At 35.4% G+C, this 19,219-nt stretch overlaps 1 protein-coding gene across 4 annotated transcripts in view; it reads left to right on the forward strand.

The window, feature by feature from the left end:
• The window catches only part of LOC127851739 (connector enhancer of kinase suppressor of ras 2-like), an 87,143-nt gene that overhangs the window by 41,089 nt on the left and 26,835 nt on the right, over positions 1–19,219 (forward strand). For 3 of the 4 annotated variants that reach the window (XM_052385602.1, XM_052385603.1, XM_052385604.1), the window contains 6 exons: positions 1,607–1,863; positions 2,922–3,550; positions 8,232–8,435; positions 12,930–13,030; positions 14,625–14,673; positions 16,850–16,898. In XM_052385602.1, the coding sequence (XP_052241562.1) occupies positions 1,607–1,863; positions 2,922–3,550; positions 8,232–8,435; positions 12,930–13,030; positions 14,625–14,673; positions 16,850–16,898 (1,289 nt within the window). The remainder of the gene's footprint in view (positions 1–1,606; positions 1,864–2,921; positions 3,551–8,231; positions 8,436–12,929; positions 13,031–14,624; positions 14,674–16,849; positions 16,899–19,219) is intronic. The other variant, XM_052385605.1, reaches the window with a different exon arrangement.

The raw sequence follows: 19,219 nt of genomic DNA on the forward strand, positions 1-19,219 counted from the left end.
AAAACAAGCAAATCATACTCATTTTGATATATTCCACATTATTTAACATTAATATATAAATGCGTTTATAATTTATATAAACATTAACGGACAAGTGTAGTTCAGCAACGGGCAAGTTAAATTTCCTAAATGGTTGTCCGTGGACAAGTATAGTTTTTTGAGATTTCGCCACCCCTGTATAATATCACATTTTCAAAAGAAATAAAACTATGCACCATAATTATAATTATTTTTTTTCTAATTTATGAACTTGCCTTCAGTGTCGTTCATTGCAGACAGCTCTTCTGTACTTGTTTCATTCCATTATGATTAAATGGCAAAAGTTGTTTTTCATTTTGATTATACCGCTACATAATTGATTTCTGTCTAATATAATGTTGCATGATATACTTTTTGTAAAGCACTTCAACAGGAAGTTGTTGTATCAGTCAATGTTTGATAGTAGGTCATATTACTTGGGATGAACTATTAAGTCATCAGTTTTAGTAAAATCAAATCAGATTCAACAAAATAAACATTTTGATACCAAGATGTAATATAATTTTATACACAAAAAGCAACAGCAGCAAAGCACATATTTTACAAATATGCAGCGAAAGTGCTCATGACGTCATTATCAACACGTCAAACACCTAAAATCGTATTCATTCTCGCAAAAAATGCAGCGTTGAAGCGATTTTTTCTTTATCTCTTTTAAAAAAGGGACATAAATATAATAAACAGAAAAATAAGTTACTGCCTGCTATTTTTGTAATATATCAGGCTAGGCACGAATAAAATAACAGCTCGGCAAGCCTGCTGTTATATTATTCTTAGCCTTGCCTGATATATAACAAAAAGATCAGACAGTAACCTGTTATTCTCTGTATCTTATTAATCTGCAAATTTCCCTTTTAAAGCAACATTTTATCATAATTAATGTTGCATAAATGTTAAAAATACCATACAACATTGGTAATTTATTTTATACATTGTCAGTTTTTATCATTTTAGGCATCTTTTTTAAAATGTATGGATATTGCTTCCTGTTTGAATGATTTAAAAAAATACTTGGATAATGTTTAATTTAATTTGCTTTGGTGGAAAATTCATGTACGTTCAAAATGGAATTCTTTGTTCGGGGTTGTAATTGGCTTATTTTAAAATTTTCGCTTTAAGTACTACAAATACTATTGAAATAATTACTGCAGTATCATATGACAACTGTGTGTTGTTTTTACCTGTATTAAATTGTTAAAACCTTTAAAGCTAAAATGATTAGCTGATGATATACAAAAAAACTATTTCTGAGCCTGGTTCTAGGAATACTGGGCTTAGGGCACCTGCGTCAAGTGTTGTCATGGATAAGCCTGTGAAGTATGCACAGTCTAATCACTGATGACACTGTTTGCTGATATGGAATTTTACCTTTGAAGGAAGTCTCTTCTAAGTGAAAATCCAGTTTAGGTGGAAATGATGGTTTCTGATTAGACTGTGGGCAATGCACTGGCTAATCTGTGATGAAACTTTATGCGCATGCATTAATCCTATTTTCCCTATAATTATACTCAGGGAAAAAACACAAAAAATACTTCTTAAATTAAAACAATTCTCTCATTACTTGCAGAGAGGTCAATGACGGCAATGACACAGACAATGACGTGTTCCGTAGTGGCTCAGAGTCCCCTCAGTTCACCCAGTACACATTACCCGTGCAGCCTGACACCAAGCAGCGCCGCGCGACTGTGAGCGGGGGGTCCCCACCCCTATCCCGCCCCTTGCTGGTCATTGAGGACATTGACACACCCACCCGGCCCAAGTCCTTCACCATTCCCAGCAGCACTGGAAGCATGCCACATGAGATCATCATAAACTCCCCATCCGGTAGGCAAAGCCATTCAATTAAAGACCCCCTTCAGGTGGTTAGACAGTGCACTAGCCAGACCTACAGGTAAATGAGAAGGCACAGCGCCCTTCTCCTCTAAAGTTCCCTGGCCCCCTCAGACCACATCATTTATTTTTATCTGATCACATTATTATACAGCCAAAAGTTACAATCAATTGACTCAGTTTTCACATTAAAACTTACTAGTTTTATTAATTGTATAAACAATGTTTTAAATGAAAATGAATTAAGTATGAAATATATATTTTATATGACACATGCAATATTGAACTAACAGGATCAATATCACAGCTCTGTTAATGAGACTGCTAGTTGTTAAGTGCCTTTTTTACAGATGGTGAGTTAACTTCAATTAAAGGCTTCTTCAGGTGGGTAGAGCCATTCAATAAAAGCCTTCCTCAGAAAGCAAAATTACAAATGGGCAGTGCTATGTGAAAAGGGGTTTAATGCATGTGCGTAAAGTGTCTTCCCGGATTATCCTGTTCAGTTTGCACAGGCTAATCAGGGACAATACTTTCTGCTTACAATGGATTTTTGTTAAGATGAAACTTTCGTTAAACAGAAAATATCATTAAAGCGGAAAGTGTTGTCCCTTATAAGCCTGTGCAGTTGAGACTGCACAGGCTAATCTGGGACGACACTTTACGAATATGCATTGAACCCCCTTTTCACAGAGTACGGCCAAAATTATAAAATTTATAATTGTGAAGTCACTATTATTTTAGCTCTAATGTGGATTTTGTTATTTTGGGTGGTAAGAAATGAGTATGAAGTGAATACAGGCTTAAAATGTGTATTGTTAAAAAGATAATTTCATTTTTTTATTACATTCTTTTAATTGACACAAATGGTGTCAGCAATAAGGAGTCACTGTTATCAGTACAGCAGATTGGTATTGGCCTGAAGTGGCATAGCAGATAAGAGGTCTATGAGTAGAAGGGTTAAATTGTAATTAACTGATAACTAGTATAGGGCAGCTTTTTAAACTAAAACAATTATAACATATCTTTCCAAAACAAAATTTAAATATTTTTAGGTGAAAATTTATCAGAGTTGAGCAAGCTGGCATCTGCGCTGGAAAAGCGTCAAGAATACAAGACAAAGTCTACCCCGCCATCTCTAGAATTCAGTGTCCGTAAACCAACACCTAAGATTGTGGAACCCAAGACGCTGGATGTTCCAGACATACAGTTCATCATGAGAAAGGAGACCAAGGCAAGCTCTGATAGTGCCAGCAGTGGTAAAACTCCTCCAAAAAGTGCTGACACTAAGGATAACGTGTCTAAGGTGGGAAAATTAGAGGCAGAGAAAGGTAAAGACCATCAGAAAAAAACAGCAGAAAGCGTTCACAAACATGCAGAGAAAAGCCCAAGCACAGACAGTAAAGATGAAAAGGACATCAAAGTCGTGAGCAATGACATTGAGGACAAGAAAGTAATCAAAAGTGCCAACATTCACAATAAACAAAGTGAGGCTGCTGTTGATGACTCGCAAGACATTCGGGTGTCTGACAGTCAGAACCTGACCCCTGATAACCCCCTTGACAGCTCCTCAGACTCTGTTGCTATGAGTGAGAGTTCAATTAATTACTCACAAACATCCGTGGAGAGTTCCATTCTTTCCCAACCCCCTGATGTCGATGACCATTTCCACTCCAGCGACAAGGTGAGGATATGTGATTTTGATTATTTAAGCCTCTTTTTGGAAAAACTGGGATTATTGCTTGTGCTTAAAAAGTCGTCCAAGATTAGCTTTTGCAGTCTGTGCAAACTTATCAGGGACGACATTTTCCGCCTAGATTGGATTTTCTTTAGGGTCAGACTTCCTTTAACCCAAAAATGGAAAGTGTCTTTCTTATAGGGGAAATCCGGGAAAATTCGGACGAACATATAAATACGGACAGTTCGAATACAATGACGTTTAAGTAAAAAATTAACCATTGTATCATGTTTCAACTTTTCGCTCGTAAATCTTTGGGTTCCATGCGCCAGCGTCGGTAGCAACCTGATGACGACACTGTTCCTAGGTAAAGCATACGCATGCGTGAAGTACCTGCGCGTTCTGTCTTTTCCGTTTGAAGACAAAAGTTTCAAAGCGGGAGAATTCAAACACCGGTACTTAACACTATTTTTTCTTACATTTCCACGTTTAATAATTTTGATTTATCTTTTAAACGTTTACAGTTAAATATGTTTATATGCAGAACCTTACATTTCCATGTTCTTATTCGATTTAATATGAAAAAAATGAACAAATAAAGTGTCCGTAATTCACCGCATAATTTTATTGCATGATATGGATAATACGGACAGCATCTTTTGTCTTTTCAAATCAACTGATGATGGGCATGCAATTGCTTGATATCATATTATATTTGATGGAAACTGCAAATTAAATAGAGAATAATAGGTAAGTGTTGATTATAGATGAGGTTTAGAAAACAAAAAGCACGAGCCTTTGCGAGTGTTTTTTAAGGTTCGTGCTTTTTCGTTTTCGTGCCGAGCGTGATTAACCTGATCTATAATCAGCACTAATCTATTATTCTATTTATCCCACTTTTTATTCAGTAAACCTTTTCATTTAAACTAAATTAGTTAAACTGAATAATTTCGCTGGATTTATGAAGTCATTTTGTCGAACAAATGACGTCATTTCGTGCCGTGATTTATTGCAGAAATTTTCATCAAAGGGGCTTTAATTCGCTGTAAAAGTGGGATAAGTATGCTTTAAATCTATCAAACTGTATTTTATGTTGTCGCTTTATTTTTAAGGCCGGTCTTTCAATTGATATTTCAGAAATGCCTAAAAAGTATGTCCATACAAAGAGAGGCAACACTATGAGGTATAGTGTTTCCGATCTCCAGAAAGCTGTTGATGCTGTTCAATCTAAACAACTTAGCATAAGGAAGGCCAGTGGAACGTTTGCGGTGCCCAAATCTACCATAGGGGACAGGATAACAGGGAAACATGCTGTATCTGTTACTCACGGGAGACCACCAGCATTAGACCCAGCCCTAGAAATGAAAATTGTAAATGCAGTAAAAAGATCGGCACAGCTTGGCATTGGTCTCAGTCGGAAACAGATCATACTAAGGGCTAATGTCCTCTGTCAGCGGACAAAGATCCAATCGAGCTATAGTAAATTCCACGCAGGGAAGGACTGGTGGAAGGGTGTGTGTAACCGGCACAAAGAGCTAGTGGTGAGGACACCTGAGAAGTTAGCTTTAACAAGATCAAGAATGATGAATAACGAAGTTATCGGAAAGTACTTCGATGATCTTGAAAAGGTTGTTTTTGATCTAAACTTATATGAACATCCAGAAAGAATATGGAACGCCGACGAAACCGGGTTCAACTTCGAGCATAAACCAGTGAAGATCGTCGCGGAGAAAGGACAGAGAAGAGTGATCAGTAAGACCTCCAATCGATCTACAAACATTACAGCTATGGCCTGCGTTAATGGTACAGGTCAAGCCATGCCGCCCCTTCTTATAGCAAAAGGAAAAACCCAGAGATGTCTGCACTCTTTCAATACAACTGCTGGTCCCCGTGACACTGTATGGACCTATCAAAAGAATGGTTGGATGACAGACAACATTGGTGAAACCTGGTTCAATTACGTTTTCCTTAAGAAATGTGGACCAGAACGTCCTCAACTTCTAATTATTGATGGGCATTCCAGCCACGAGTCACTATCAATCATTGAAAGGGCCATTGAGGAAAAAATCACACTCCTCACATTTCCTCCCCATTGCACGCATTATCTCCAGCCTCTGGACAGATCAGTTTTCGGGCCTCTCAAGCGCGCCTTCAATGAAGCATGTTCGTCCTTCATGCAAGACAACGCACTTCACCTGGTCAACAAGTGGTCTTTTCCGGCGCTGTTGAAAGCTGCATGGGAACAAAGTGTCACCGTGTCCAACATCATTGGGGGGTTTCGAGCATGTGGTATTGTACCCCTGAACAGACATGCCGTACCAATCACTGCATTTGACCCAAGTAAGCCGACCGACATCAGAATGGACCAACAAAAACCCCAAACTCCAAGTCAGATGGCCTCTCATTCAATTCATGATTAGCCCACGTCTTCCGCATCTCAACGTTCATTGATTGGAAGTCAGGCACAGCCCATTGCTCACAATGAAGAAACTTTATTAGCAACCCCATTGAGCTCTGAACCTGTCACTGACACGTCTTCCACATCTACATCTCAAACTTCGTTGATTGGAAGTCAGGCACAACCCATTGCTCACTATGAAGAATCATTGATAGCAACCCCATTGAGCTCTGAGCCTGTCATTGACACGTCTTCCACATCTCAAACTTCGTTGATTGGAGGTCAGGCACAACCCATTGCTCACTATGAAGAATCATTGATAGCAACCCAATTGAGCTCTGAGCCTGTCATTGACACGTCTTCCACATCTCAAACTTCGTTGATTGGAGGTCAGGCACAACCCATTGCTCACTATGAAGAATCATTGATAGCAACCCAATTGAGCTCTGAGCCTGTCATTGACATAAGTGATCCTGCATAATTGCTTGATCTGATGTCAAGTCACTCGTTCGTGCAAGAATTGAGCTACCTCGAGCATGATGAGTGGATATCGGTGAGCAACTCATCTGTGGATACTTCGTATCAAGAGGAAGTAGTTGACCAGTTATTTACCCCGAAACATGTAGTAAGTAGACCAGCAACATCAGGGAAGAAGTCAACCGGTCATAAACTGCTTACAAGTCTCGAAGTATTAGAAGAAAAGAAACAACAGCAGGCTAAGAAGACTGAGAAAGAGCTAAAGGCCAAAATAAGAAAGGCTTCCAAAGAAAATAAGACAGCTGCTAAGCAAAACACAGGAGCACCAAAAGCCTCTATCAAATCTGCGAAGGCACGAACAGAGGACATCGACACCGACATATAAACATGTTATATCTCACCCGTCATTTTTTTTCTTTTGATAGCTAATTCAGTTAGTTCTAGTTAATAGCGTTAACATCATAAACGTTTAGTGTAGCCTAAAGGAACAGATTTCATAATTTCTTAACTAAACCTTGTCTTGTTAAATTTATTAATAAGTTAACGAAACAAACATGAAATTATTAATTGTATTTGATTGTTTCTGACATGAAAAAAAAAACCTGTTGATTTCCAAGATGTTAAGAGGATAACGGAACGTGTTTTTTTCTTTTTTTAAAAAGATTTATATGTCCGTATTTTCCCCTTATAAATTATATATGTCCGTATTTTTCCATTCTCTGTCCGTGTTTTCCCGCTAATGACAGTAATATCCCCATTTCATATAGGCTATCATCCGGCTATCTTCGTCTATTTTCCGCTGTACTAGCGCATAATGTCATGTTTAAGTCCGAGGTATGGTATTTATCAAGGATACTCGCAAATATCGAAGTCGTAAAACTACACAAAACCGTTTACGACATATGCTTCTGTACGGAGTGCAAAAATCGTCCGAATTTACCCGGATTTCCCCTAAGCCTGTGCAGACAGCACAAACTAATCTGGGACGACACTTTATGCAAGTGCATTAATATTCAAATTTTTGTGCTGTTTGGTAAATTTTATTTTGTTGCTCTTTTTGATGTGTAATTGCAGTGTTGAATTGTAGTGCTAGTGATATTTATTGTATAAATAAAATATTGTCGCTTGTCATTAAATGTCTTCTGATTTAAAAAATGAGCCTCTTTCTTGGAAAGTCGAGCTAAATGCATGTGTGTTAAGTGGTCTAGATTAGCCTGTGCTAATAAGGGACAACTATTTCCGACTAGAATAGAAATGTAATATTCACTACAAGCGGAAAGGTTCATCCTTGATTGGCCTGTGTTACTCTTTGTTTCTATGTTCATTTGCCTTATTTATTTAACAGACAGGTCCAGGGACTTGGCAATAAAACAGAGTTTAGTTTTTGACCATTTAAAAAATGGGAGAATCTAAATTGAAATTAACAAAATGAAAAGTTTCTATGACTGTTCTGATTTATATTAAGCTTTTAACAACCAAACATCTTTTGTTTTAACAACTCTACAACTACATTTCAGATGTAATACTTTTGTTTGTTGGAATAATTTACATCTTTAATAAATCTGTTTTCTGACTATTAAACAAGTCTTTGAAACAAAAGGAATCTTTTCAAATGTGCTTAACAGTACACAGAAATTACCTCTTCACTGATGTCTCAATAATAAGTTATGGCAGTTAGGTAATTTGTTGTAGTTTTTAATACTTTTCACTTTGTACTTTATTATTATATACCTCTAAACTTTTGACTATGCTTTTCCTGCACAATGTGCATGCATGTTCTCTTTCTTCCTGTGGTTTACTACCACCACTCAGGAATCCCTCGCACAGCTCTCAGACGGTGTAACCTCTCCGCCCCTTTTCCCGCCTGCTCCCCGATCATTGGAGGCCCTCACCCAACGCACTCCACCACTGAGGCGAACACCAAACCGCGAGGTTGCGGGATCTGATTTTGATAAAAATCAGCCCCAGTTGACGAAAATACGGAAAATTGGTTCTGTGCATTCCATGTCAAGTTTGGTAAGCTGCCTTGCCTTGCCTGTCTGTCTTTATCATATTTCCTTTGTGTTGCTTTTGCTTGCGCGTCAATTATAATGTAGCCTCCCTCTGGGTAAATTCAGCTTAATGCATATACTTAACCCTTTGCATGCTGGGAAATTTATCGTCTGCTAAAATGTCGTCTGCTGAATTTCTACAATTAGCAATACTATCAGAATAGCAAACAGTTTGGATCCAGATGAGACGCCACATTCTGTGGCGTCTCATCTGGATCCAAACTGTTTGCAAAGGCCTTCAAAATTCAGTTCCCGCACTGAAAGATTCAAAGTGTCCTCCAAAATAAGCCTTTGCAGTCTGCACAGGTAAAATCAGGGACAAGATTTTTATGATTTTTTAAAAGGAAGTCTCTTCTATGTGAAAATCAAATTCAGACGGACATAAGCCTGAACAGAAACTTTACGCACATGCATTAAGTCCCGTTTTCCCAGAGCCAGGCTCAATTATGTGCTTTATAGATGAAATCAAAGCTTTATGTAGTTATAATATTATAGATATGCAATGTTTTGTTGCTGTTTTGTTAAATGCATGTGGAACAGCTTATATTGGCTTTCATATTTTAGGTGTCAGTAAAACTGCTTTTGGCAATGTCTTACTGGACATGATATTTTGTTTGTAATGATTGATTTATAATTGTAGATCTATGCCAATGAATTATTTTATTATTTAAAAACAACACGTTTTCAAATGCAGAAGAATTTCAGCACAGGCTTATCAGGGACAACATTTTCAATTGTAAGGAATTATTTGTTCAAAGGAAGTCTCTTCTATACGAAAATCCAGTTTAGGTGGAGGTGTTGTCCCTGATTAGCTTGTGCAGACAGTGTTGGTAAGTCTGAAAGGACACTGTATGCAAATGCATTAAGCCCAGTTTTCAAAGGACGTGGCTCAATGAGCCTGGAATGAGGAAGTGAATGTTTGACTTAGATAGAGATACAAGTTGTAACATTAAATTGGATATCAGTTTCATATATTGGGGACCATATAATGATATCAGTTTCAAATAATGTGGACCATGTTTGATATTAATTTCAAAATCATTTTATAAAGGACCTATAAACTCCAGGGCAGTCATTTCATCTTTCCTGGTTTCAGAATTTTAATTGTAATTTAATCATTTAAAGCTTAAATTTGTAAGCTTATCATTTCTTATCAAGTTCAAAAAGGCAATATTTTATTTGTTAATTAGTATTTATCTTGCATAATAGCATAGCTGAAATTTGAAATGGACATTTAAGCTATTGTTAGCTTAAATTCTAACATAGGTTTTGTGTCATTTTGAAATGGTAGTGAAATTTTGGTAGATAATATTCACAAATCACAAGATCTTTTGCAGAACGCTTGCTTTTGTTGAAAATAAATTATAAAAGCATAGATAGAAGTTGCATACTTGAGTGTTTTTGAATGTGGAAGTATATTCGAGGGGTTTTGTATAATAGTTTCATACTCAAGTGTTTCCGTATGTAGTTGCATACTCAAATGTTTGTGTGTGTTAGTTTCATACTCAAGTGTTTTGAATTCCCAACCATTACCATCATAGGTAAAAATAGACGTAGAAATTTGACTTAAAGATCTCCTCTAAAATGCATAAATAAAAAATTACAAAAAATGTTCTTCTCTAAAATCGCAAAATCCAGACATGTTATATTGGCCCTTAAGATTGTATGGTGGTCCTCTACCAAGATTGTATGGTGGTCCTCTACCAAGATTGTTCAAATCATGCCTATATTGAGTTAACCGTTCACCACTTAGATACGTATTTTCACGCATATGTAGTCCCTTGAAAAGTTATACTTAATTTAAGACCCTTCTTACTAGAATTAAGTTGTTAAGGCTTCATCTCCTAACCTAAGATACTGATGAGCAGCAAACAGTCTAAAACCTGAACAGACTGCGAGTTTAACACAGAGCCCCTTCAATGAATAGAGCCACATCAGTTTGCGTTGTATTACTCCATCAATTTTAGTTCTTGTTTTTTAACCTCAATATTGTTTTTACTGAAACTAGTCATAATAGTAAATACTGTACTAAAAAAATAAACTTGTTCATCAGTCACAAGGATGCGTTTTATTGACAAAGTTTGGGTTCACAAACAGTTATGTGCAACAAACAGGAACTCTCTTCCACAACACATTGACAGGTGTAGAAACGCCTCTGTGAACAACAAAATAATAGATTAGTGAAATTTTCAAACTTTTGAAAGAGATAGACATTATTTTGTAAAAGTTGAAAAAGCAATTATTATTGATTGTGTTTGTTATTTATTAGATTTTGCTCTTTATACCAGCTTCAGTAAACAATGGTCATTTTTGCATGCCTGTAAACAAATGTTTAAATGGGTAAGTGCAATAGAGTACCAAGTAATTAATAAGACCCAAAATTACCATGACGCAAATTTCCCAATATGAGAATTTCACGACTCAGTTTTTTAGCTCAGCTGTTTCTGGGAGTAAACCCGAGGTATTGTCATAGCCAGCTTGTAGTAAAGTGTCGTGTCTCTCCGCCGTCCGGCGTCCGCCGTGCTAAAACCTTAACATTGGCTCTAAAATCAAAGTGCTGCAACCTACAACTTTGAAACTTCATCTTCACCTTGAAGAGTTCTACACGCCACACCCATTTTTGGGTCACTAGGTCAAAGATTTAGGTCACTGTAACCTCAAAACAAAAATTCTGACAAGCTTTCATTTATTCAAAACTGCACCCGCAGTCATGCGTTAGCACCCATTATTCAGTGTTCTTGTTTCCATTTTGGGATGCAACGCGCTTTTTTTCCCATTTGAACTGGAACTTTTCCTGATTGGTGGAAACAATGAAGTTGCCATCCATTTAAAAACACTGCCACCAGAGTATTGCAATTTTCCAAATGTGGCGATAGTGAAACATTCTGAGCATTTCAGAAGCCTTTGTTTCCAATCTGCATGAAACTTGCTCAGAAAATGTGTTCATATGATATCTTGACCAAGTTTGAAAATAGTTTTAACCCTTTCAGTGCTGGAACCGAATTTTGAAGGCCTTTGCAAACAGTTTGGATCCAGATGAGACGCCACAGAATGTGGCGTCTCATCAGGATCCAAACTGTTTGCTATTCTGATAGTATTCTTTGAAAAAAATCGAAGAAAATGGTAAGTTTAGAAATTCAGCAGATGACATTTTAGCAGACGACAAATTTCCCAGCATGCTAAGGGTTAAAACATCACAAAAGCTGATTAGTTCAGTTCTGCATAGTCTGAGAAGAGCAACCTAGTATTATTGTATTCCCTACTTATGGTCTACATACCTCTTGACTTGTTGACGTTTATAGCTTGTAAACATAATTATCACGCATATCATTCAACTTGTAAATTTTAAGTGCAATTGTGCACTCAAAAAAAGGACAAATTAATGTTCTAAACATTTTTGTTTTCATAAGGCAAAAAGAATTTAAAAAACAATAAAAATGAATATGAAGCGAGATTTTGTATCGAAAATTGTGTGTAATAAGTTTGAATGAAATGTGATACACTTTATTTTGTAATATCATTGTGCTATTCTGCCTATGTTTTACTGAAGAATATTATATTGGCTAACATAAGATGGTTTGCATAGCTAATAATAAGTCATTGCTTGCTATTGTTACACATAATGTCATTGTGTTGTATTTGAAACCGTTCACTGCATTGTCATGGATAGTTTTTCAAAATGCTGATTCATTGCACACAGATTTGGTACTTTATGGATAAATCAAAAAGGAATAATTATGTATGAATTAGAATATTAATATTTAAAATTGAATTCATAGTGTAATTTAAAATGAGTTCCTCTTATTGGATAATCAATTAATATGATATAAATTTTCGAAAGAAATATATCATATTTAATATAGTAAAGAACTGGGTTTTTTTTAATAACAAGACTCCAGTTAACCAATGTATGAAAATAAATATTTATACTAAAACTTGTTAACTGCAGTGAAAATGTGTTCTTATCAGGTACAATCTACCATTTGTATCACCAAGGAAATACAATAATTGTGTGTTATTGACTGTTAGAAACTTGACCTGTCTAATATAGGCTGATCAGAAAACAGTGGGTTAATAAAAGGCACATTGTGCTGTTGCTGTAACTGTAGTGTCATTGTTAAATGTACTTGTTAACTTAAGCCTTGTTCTTGAAAAACTGGGCTTAATGCTTGTGCATAAAATGTATTCTCTGAATAGCCTGTGCACTCAACACAGACTAATAAGGGATGACACTTTCCATCGAGACTTTATTTTAGAAGAGATTTCATTGAAACACAGAATTCTATGAAAGCGGAAAAAGTTGTTCCTGATGAGCCTGTGTGGACTGAACAGGCTAATCTGGGATTACACTTGATGCAGATGCATTCTAACTAGTCTCATATTTTCAACATTGGAGAGAAGTGTTAGCATCTGTATCCAAGTCATGAGTGAGGTTCAAGGAAATACTTTGTATATTCAGGAAGTGCCCACTGTTTCCCCGGCAGGACATAAGGACCACAAGGAGAAACATGTTGGCTTTGAAGGAGTGGACTCTGACAAGGAGGGGGACCCCAACAACAGGTATTGTACATGTTAGGGACATGTAACTAGAAATTAAATATCGGCCTCACTTTAGGAAAATATGGCTGAATTCAAATGTGTTAATTGCCATCTAAGATTAGCCTGTGCAGTTTCTTTAAACGAAAATAGTATAACAACAATAACAACAAAAAGTGTGCTGTTGTATTAACCTGTGCAGACTGCACAACTTAATTTGGAAAAACAGTTTACGCACATGCATTAAGCCAAGTTTTTCCAAAGTGCGGCTTTAATATATTTATCCATTTGAAACACCAATATATTATGTTTGTTTGTCCCTAAAAAAGTTTTTGTATCATACGGCAATCATTAAGTGAGGTGCTTTTTTGTTAAGGAAGTTGCTGCATTAACATAAAAATCGGATGGGGAAATCTTCCCCCTGAATTGATCTTAAGTACTGATACTACCATTTCAGACACACATAGAGGATTTTGAATAAGATGATCAAGGATGTAAAATCACAGGTGTACAAAAAAAATTCAGCCATTCAATATTATATTAATTTAAAAAAAGAAATTTTGCAAATGTGAACAAACAAACTTTGTATTGAAATAATTGAATTAAATGTATGGATTGAATTTTAACTGCATTTGCATAATTTTTTTTACTGGGGAACTGCTTTTTGCTTATTGAAGTGTGAAGGCTTACTTAACTTGTTTAATGAATAATTGTTGTCAAAATGCATTTTAACAAAAAACATTAATATTATAGTGAAGAGTAGTTCATCTGAATATGGATACATGTTTACATATTTCAACTGGATAAAGTACTAGATCTTAACAATGTACCGGAAGAATTCGAGAGCGTAAATATTTACTATTATTGTTTGTAATTATGTAAAATAATGGCTGCTTTTAGAGCAGGACTTTTGTTATTTTTATCAATTAAATAATATCTTAAAATTGCAGTAACTATATATAAAAGAATCTAAACTTAAATTATTCCCTATTGAAATCTAACTGATCTAAAAAAATCACACACAAAAACTTTCAAATAGGTAAAATAATAAAGGTTTGGTTATTTGTTGTCGAGCCGTTTGAGCCCATTTGAGTAAAACTAGTCTAGTCTATGTGTGAGCATGGGTGCAAGCTTGGCAGAACTGTAACTTTGTCATTCTTGGTGCAATTTAAAAATACTGGAGGCAAATGTTGAATATCATAAGACGATGTATTGTGTGAATATCTGTCTCCCTACCTCACTGAACAGGATCACACTTAAAGGTCAAAGGTTAAAGGTTAAAATTTAGCAACAAAACAGCTAGGACTGATCGAAACTTTATCCATCCTGCAATTTTAAAATACTGTCCCACAAATGTTCACCATGTGGAGGCCACATGTATGTGTAACAACTTTCTCCCTCACTCAACCCTTTACCACTAAGATACGCTGTTTTACCACTTAGATACATATTTTAACCACTTAGATACATATTTTACCACTTAGATATGTATTTTTACCACTGTATTATAAGGAAATTGATTCGCGTAAAATATTGTTAGCCATTAGGTAAAACAGATTTATTTAGAACAAAATTGGGTGGTATATTATTTTTGTAATAACTGTATTTTTACTTTCAGCTATGTTTGCCGGATAGTAGGGGGTGTTGTACAGAAGATCCCAGTCGAGGTATGTTATGTTTGCCGGATAGTAGGGGGTGTGGTACAGAAGATCCCAGTCGAGGTATGTTATGTTTGCCGGATAGTAGGGGGTGTGGTACAGAAGATCCCAGTCGAGGTATGTTATGTTTGCCGGATAGTAGGGGGTGTGGTACAGAAGATCCCAGTCGAGGTATGTTATGTTTGCCGGATAGTAGGGGGTGTGGTACAGAAGATCCCAGTCGAGGTATGTTATGTTTGCCGGATAGTAGGGGGTGTGGTACAGAAGATCCCAGTCGAGGTATGTTATGTTTGCCGGATAGTAGGGGGTGTGGTACAGAAGATCCCAGTCGAGGTATGTTATGTTTGCCGGATAGTAGGGGGTGTGGTACAGAAGATCCCAGTCGAGGTATGTTATGTTTGCCGGATAGTAGGGGGTGTGGTACAGAAGATCCCAGTCATGGTATGTTGAACTTGAATTGTATAACCTCAAGCATAAAAAATTAAAAGGTGTATGTGATTCGTCTGTGGATCATATAGACCAACAGATCATTGCTGAAAATTAGTAAAAAAGTGGGATGAGGGTGTAGGTATGACTCATTCAATGGCATCTCAGCATTTGAAACTTGCAGTATTGAACCAGTAACATTTTTGTAACGAGTGATGATTTTTGTTAGCATTTCCTAATCTTCCAATCATAATTAGTCTTTGAAAATGTGGTTGTTATTTCTGTGCTGATTCCTTTGCAAATTGTGTCGCTCTGAAGAAAATGAAGATTATTGAAATCATTAACAAGTCTCATCAAATCTGGGTGATGGGAAAATCAGTGAACAACAAATTGAAATGGAAATGGCTGGAAAAAATACTTGGATATAAATCAGAAAAAGTTTCTAAATGTTTAAGTTAGATAGAATGTCCTGGTAACCAGGACCATATTGGGAACAAAACTCGAACATTGACCAACAATTAAAGACCGCCAGCATCTTTCTCAAGGATTGGCCAAAATAATAACAAGCATTATGGAACTGACCGCATTTCATACTTAAAAATGTGTATCTTTAATAATTTGTGAAGTTGAAAAAGGCTTTTAGAAATTTATCTTATTTAAGTGTTCAACTATGTTTATATTTGTATGTCACTTTTAAGATATTTTAACAACATTATTTTCGCTATGTGCACTAAAAAAGCTGTCAGTTATATGTTGTACTATCTGATAATCATTATAAGTCTGCTTTCATTATTGATTGTGGATATACACAAGTAATCGATATGCTGTTTAGTTTGCAATATGTGAAGTAACTTGGTGACCAGAATTTGGCAGACACTCCTCAGATAATAATGGAGACTAGAGACTGACCTTTGAATCCATCAATGTGGTCTAATTAATCCTTTACCACTTAGATACATATTTTCACGCATTTATAGTAATTGAATTTAAGACCTTTCTTAATAGGTTCATGTGTTTAAGGCTTCATTTCCAACCCTTAGATACTGATGAGCAGCAAACAGCATAAAAAACTTAAACTGCGAGTTACTCGCCGCAGGCTGTTCTGTTTTTTATAATTATGCTGTTTGCACATAGTCATTTTCACTTTGCTTCTGAGTAGGAAAGGGTTTATCGTTCTATGGAGTCACTTGCCTGTCTAATTGATACAGGCGCCAATCAACTTGTGTTATTCACCTTTGGAGATGAGGACATCAGACACAAGATTACTGTACTATTTGATAAAAAGCCTGTATGATTTGAATTGGGAATAAGACATTAAACTTAAAATTGACATTATTTTGGTTACTTTCTCAAACAAAACTGTTCATTTCATGTTCTCTATGTATTTTGGTAATATTCTGTCAATACTTTTAGTAAAAAAGCATATTTTCTTGACTTTTTCAGTAAAAATGTTTTTTTATCATTTCAACAGATTACTGTATTTTTAAACTGTGTTTATGCAGGCATGGACATTGTCATTTTTTTGGAAATAAACAAAGCAATTGAATCAATATCCATGTTTTAGTTAAATCAATTAAAATGATGCATTTATTTATGCAATTGTCTGTTAATTGCACTTGTAATCTGTCATATGATATGTGAAAATTAATAAATACAACGGGTAAAACTGCATATAGTGGGATGCTGAAAAATATATTTATTTCAAGATTGGTGTCTTCTGCAACTTCATATAATAGTATGACATTCTTGTTTTCTTCAGTCGCCAAGCACTGTTCAGCGCCGACAAAAGACTGGTCGGAAACGAGTTAGTAAGTAAATGCATCTTCAATGTATTTGTCTGTAGCAATGTTTCAGCTAAGTTACCCCTATATTTGCATGGATCTTATTATGCAGTAGATTGTGGAACAGGTCATGTAATATAGCCTAGATTTAATACATATGGGCATTATTATTACAATAGAATGTCATATTTTGTTGTATAATGAAGAAGTTATTACATTCCAATTTCATATGCAAATATATAATGCAGAATTATGAGGACATTCAGGGAATTTTTTGCCAAATTGTAAAATATACTGGTACCAAACCACTTGAGAAAAATTAGCCTGAAAAACCCTGAAATTGGGAAAATTGTAGTCTTGAAATTTCTGTATGGGAGTTATGGTTCCTGTACATTGCTTGGTATAAAATGCACAAACTTATTCAAATATTCTTTTACTAGTAATTTGGCTTGAAACTTCCAGTTTCAATTCTCATTTTATTTGTTCTTTTGCAGAAGTTGACCAAATTGTACTGTCTTTAGGGTATTTTTCAGATGTCTATTGGGAATTGTTTATTTTTTTCCACAATTGGGAAAATAATTTTGTATGGGTACTTTTTAAAGAAGGGAAATAAATGCTGACATTCCAATATAACATTGAGAGGCATATAAATGAGTGGTGTTCTGAGAAAACTGGGCATAATGCATGTGTGTAAAGTTTCGTCCCAGATTAGCCTGTGCAGTTCGCAAAGGCTAATCAGGGACAAAATTTTCCGCTTTTATGATATTTTCTGTTTAAAGAAAGTCTCTTCTTTGCAAAAATCCAGTTTAGGCGGAAAGTTTAGTCCCTGGTTAGCCTGTGCAGACTGCCTAGTCTTTTTCACAGAGAACGGCTCAAATGAATTTGATTTTACGTTGCAATTTCATATACAAAGTCATAATATGGAACTTAATGTACATTCCCATATGGACAGACATAATGTAGAACTTTAAAGCTTTCCAATTTCAAATTGAAAGACATAATACGGAACTATTTGTACATTATGACTTCATATGGAAAGACAAAAATTATGCGGAATTATTTGTACATTATGATTTCATATGGAAAGACAAAAATTATGTGGAACTATTTGTACATTATGATTTCATATGGAACAAAATAATATGGAACTAATTTGTGCATTCCAATTTCACATTGAAATGCAATTTATTGCTTATGTTGGTAATGCCTTTTTGATTAATCCTCCTTTTTCTTTTCCCATATTGTTGTGTAAACATATTTTACAATTTTAATCTTTTTACTTTCTTTTCTCTTGTAAATGCGGTCAAAACACAATACTTCAAATCACAATGCTAAATTTGTGGACAAAAATGTGCTTACGCCAGCCAGTATGTTTGATTCTCGGTAAAACAATATGTCAACAAATTACATAAATTTGGAATAACTTATTTACATAAGTATTCTCAAAATGTTTATTAATTAAAATCCTTTATTAAGATCAACCTTTAAGAAAAATGCACAAATGTCACAAATGTCTTCTAAAAGTATTGTGTTTGAGGTTTATATTTCTTTGTTGCTAATTTCATCTAATATCGCTGATGTTGGTATCCTGGAAATGTGATAATGTTTGTTAAAAAAACATATTTTTTATTGCTCTTTAGGTTCAAAAAGAGGTAACCGCTGATTTCTATTTTCCATTTTGTTTGTGGGATCATATTGTTTTTCTATGCAAAATGAATGATGTGTAAAAAAAATGCCCTTTTTCTAGGGAGCAAGGTTGTTTGCCTAATTTCCCGTACTTCAGTTCTGATTTCAATTTACAAGCCTGTGCCCTTCAAATTAATCATCTTTTTTACACTTGGTTAAATATTGTTTAAATGCCAAATGGGACTATTTTTAGCTCACCTAAGAACGGAGTGCTAAGGGTCATATATCCCTTTCGCACTTAGAAGCAAAGTAAAAATGGCTGTGTGCAAACAGCCTAAAACCAGAACAGCCTGCGAGTAACTTGCAGTCTGTTTGGGTGGTATGCTGATTGCTGCTTATCAGTATCTAAGGTTTGGGGATGAAGCATTAAAACTTGAATCTAGTATTAAAGGTCTTAAATTAAATAAAACTTTCTAAAGGATTAGAAATGCGTGAAAATACATATCTAAGTGGGTAAGGGTTATTTATTATGATCACCCTATATCTTAGTTGTGCTGGGAGCATTCTCAACTTTTTGCTCTTTCCACTCTAGAAGCTTCATTTGTTATTCAATCTTGATGATCTTATCAGAATATTTATCAGGACAATACTTAGCTAAAGTTAGCATCTGGGTCATGTGCATGAGCACAAAAAAGGTCATCAGATCAAATCTAAGGAAAAAT

Source organism: Dreissena polymorpha, chromosome 11, assembly GCF_020536995.1.
Source record: "Dreissena polymorpha isolate Duluth1 chromosome 11, UMN_Dpol_1.0, whole genome shotgun sequence".
NCBI lineage: Eukaryota > Metazoa > Mollusca > Bivalvia > Myida > Dreissenidae > Dreissena > Dreissena polymorpha.